General features: G+C 38.8%; 1 protein-coding gene across 1 annotated transcript; it reads left to right on the forward strand.

Moving 5' to 3' along the window:
• Positions 1-1500: 1500 nt before the first annotated feature.
• Positions 1501-3008, forward strand: LOC117544292 (swi5-dependent recombination DNA repair protein 1 homolog). Its single transcript, XM_034213211.1, has 3 exons — positions 1501-1861; positions 1957-2298; positions 2605-3008. The coding sequence occupies exons 1-3, from the start codon at positions 1766-1768 to the stop codon at positions 2791-2793; spliced, it is 627 nt and encodes a 208-aa protein (XP_034069102.1). The 5' UTR covers positions 1501-1765; the 3' UTR covers positions 2794-3008.
• Positions 3009-3037: the final 29 nt, after the last annotated feature.

Here is a 3037-nt window from a genome sequence, read left to right on the forward strand (position 1 = left end):
CTCGTCCTGCCTCGGGCTGGAACACGCCCGGGAGGCTATCGATAACCCCGGCTCGTGCAGGCATTGTACCCGCTTTACACTGTCAGAAATGAAGGTACAGTACAGGTACATTTGTGTTCTTTAAGGTACAAAATATACAAATGTACCCTAGAAAGGTCATGTGCAAAACATTATTTTACAGCTCTCTTTTATCCATTTAGAAACCAATCACATTTTTGCAGATAAGAAATTGGCACCATATAAAAGGAACATTTCCAAAACAGACAGCAGATAGAGAAACAGGGAAAAAATGACCTACTAACCCAGAATACAAAACACTCTTTCAGCTAAACCAAATCAAGTGACACCACTGCAGTCCACCTCATTAGTCCATGGTATAATCTCATTCTATTTCAATAGCAAACTGAGTATTTGATACTGAATTTAAAGGTGTAATAGTATACAGCTGACCCTGATGTGCATCTTTAAAAAATGATCAGCCTTCATAAAAACACAATGTGGATTTATTTATCTGTGCTAAGCTACACCTGCATTATGAAAATCTGGCATCCTCACTCAGTGTCTCACATAGCCTCTAGCTTCTAACCCACACTGTGCTGGAGCAGTATTTCATGTCAACTATTCAAAAGTTGAAAAGCACAGAAAACACTCTACTGACTCACACACATAAATTATCTTAAACTCCCCGCCCTGCAGGATTCACCCTTTTAAGATGTTTTAAAAATCCCTGTTCCCTGCGGTGTGGAATATCAGATAGCCAAGTACTGATGCTCAAGTATAGGCATGATTTCCTTTTAATTGATGTTTTTATTCACACCTTTTTGCTCAAGGCTACAGTAATGTAGGATATGGAGACCTGTCTAAAAAGCAAGCAGAGATTGGTCTATGATTTCTCCATTAATCCTTTAATAGAGATGAACAATGATGAGAAGAGCTGAATCACCACATGAGTCAACCCTGGTAACAAGGAGAAGTCGAACAAACACTGCTTCAACACTTAATCTGTCAATACACCTAAAAAGAAATCACTTTTTATTTATGCAAGTAAGCCTATATTTTGCATCTACATTGATTTATCTTAGTTTTTTTAAATTTTCATTTAAGATACTATCATTGTCAATATTATTGTTTATATTAAACATTTATTTTCTTAATTATTATTATTTATTATAATTATGAACTACTCTAATACTATATCATACTATTATTATAATGTATACTACAGTAGTTTGAGTTTAGGTAAGATAAACTGTTTTATTCCATCCATCCAATTATTTAGCATGTATATAATGTACCAACCCAAAGAGAGGGATGTGATTAATTCTTGTGTTTTAGGTTTTAAGTAAAAGGAATAACATCGACATTGTGGGTTTGAAAAGCTGTGGTGTGCACTGTAAAGTATCAAGCCGGTATCAACTACAGTTCCCATGATCCTGTTCGATAACGCGTCATCAAATTATGTCCAATCACTAACTTTGGAGGTTTTCTTGAGCAGCAACCAGGCAGCAACAGGAAACAGAAACAACTCACTCCGCGGTTAAAGTTTTGATTCGTAATTTAGCGTTTTGTAAAAAATATGTTCGTTGCTCGATAGTTTTTAGGGAGGCGTTCATAAATTCGTAAGATTGAGTGTTCGTGTTAGTTTGTTTTGTACGTGTTTGAAGCTATAAGTACCCTAAATCTCGATAGGTTCTAATATACGCATTCTACTTCTAAAGTAAAAACAGTCAACGTTAGCCCACATAAGTTAAAGTACATTCCCAAGATGGAGGTCACTCCTAAAGCAGAGAAAATAAAATTAGTGTATTCTTCACCTTGTGATTCAGTGGAGTCAAGCCCGGGTGAATATAAAGAGGAAAAGGTAGGTGACAATGACATTTGCTGTCATGTTGTCCAACATCTGCCATTATCACTCTGTGTGCCGGTCCTGTCATTCACTCACTGTCACCCCTACAGCATCTACAAAAGCTCAGCTCCTCTCTGAAGGAGAGGCTGAAGAGATCAAGGCGCTCCTTCACCTCGCCCTTCTCTGTAGCCAAACGCCTTTGTGTTGATGAGGAGGAGGATGATGGCCAACAAGTTTCAGCAGATTCCAGGGAGACAGTTAATAACTCTCCTCTGATCGTAAACAGAAAAAATGAGAGATCAGCGAGGGAGAGGTTTTCTGGACCCAATCCCGAGCCAACACATTCTCTTTCCAAAGAAATGGCACAACAACCATACCAACTGAGGAAGGAGGTTAAAGAGAAGACGGAGACTCTGCGCAGACTCAAGATGGTTCACATGTACAGGAGCAAGGTATCAGCTGCCTTTAATCTGCTCCTAACGGGAATATTATCAACGGTACTTGTGGGTTATTATCTGTCGCCACTTTTTAATAGCGGGTAGCTGGCTACTCCACATTAACTTTTCTCAAAATAACAAATATTAATCCTAGGGGTTAGGGTTATTAAGAGAATCTGAAAAAAACAACAAGTGTGTATTTAGAGTCTGAAAAAAACAAAAAAGGTGTGACAGATAACCCACAAGTACCTTATCATGTATTTTGCTTAACTAGACAGATAGTGGTTATTTGTATATGACACGTTCCCTGTCTCTCCCCAGAATGATCTAACGCAGCTCAAAACCTTGATTGACAAGTGGAGGAGTTGTGCTCAGGCCGCACTGTATGAGCTCCAGACAGATGGCACCCAAGACAAACAAAAAATCAGCCTGTCGAGCCTCATTGACCACTTCGGCCTGGAAGACGGTATCCTGCACTTTGACCGCATAGAAGAGGACTTCACTACCTAAAAAAAAAGCTTTAAAACCGTTCAGATTTCAAATATGTTTATTAAGTTCATTGTTTCATTTGTTGCTGCTGTTCTATTGTTAGCTTAAGTTGTACATTTCATGTTAAGTTGCAAAGAGAAGTGTAAATAAAATGATTATTTGTTAAAGAGAAGGCTCCGCTCAGTTGTGTTTCAGCTGATCAAGTGAAGGAAAGCTCTTCATCCTCAAACGCTCGACCTCGGCCCAGAGGAACGCCAGCTCCTCC

Source organism: Gymnodraco acuticeps, unplaced genomic scaffold (genome assembly GCF_902827175.1).
Source record: "Gymnodraco acuticeps unplaced genomic scaffold, fGymAcu1.1, whole genome shotgun sequence".
Lineage (NCBI taxonomy): Eukaryota > Metazoa > Chordata > Actinopteri > Perciformes > Bathydraconidae > Gymnodraco > Gymnodraco acuticeps.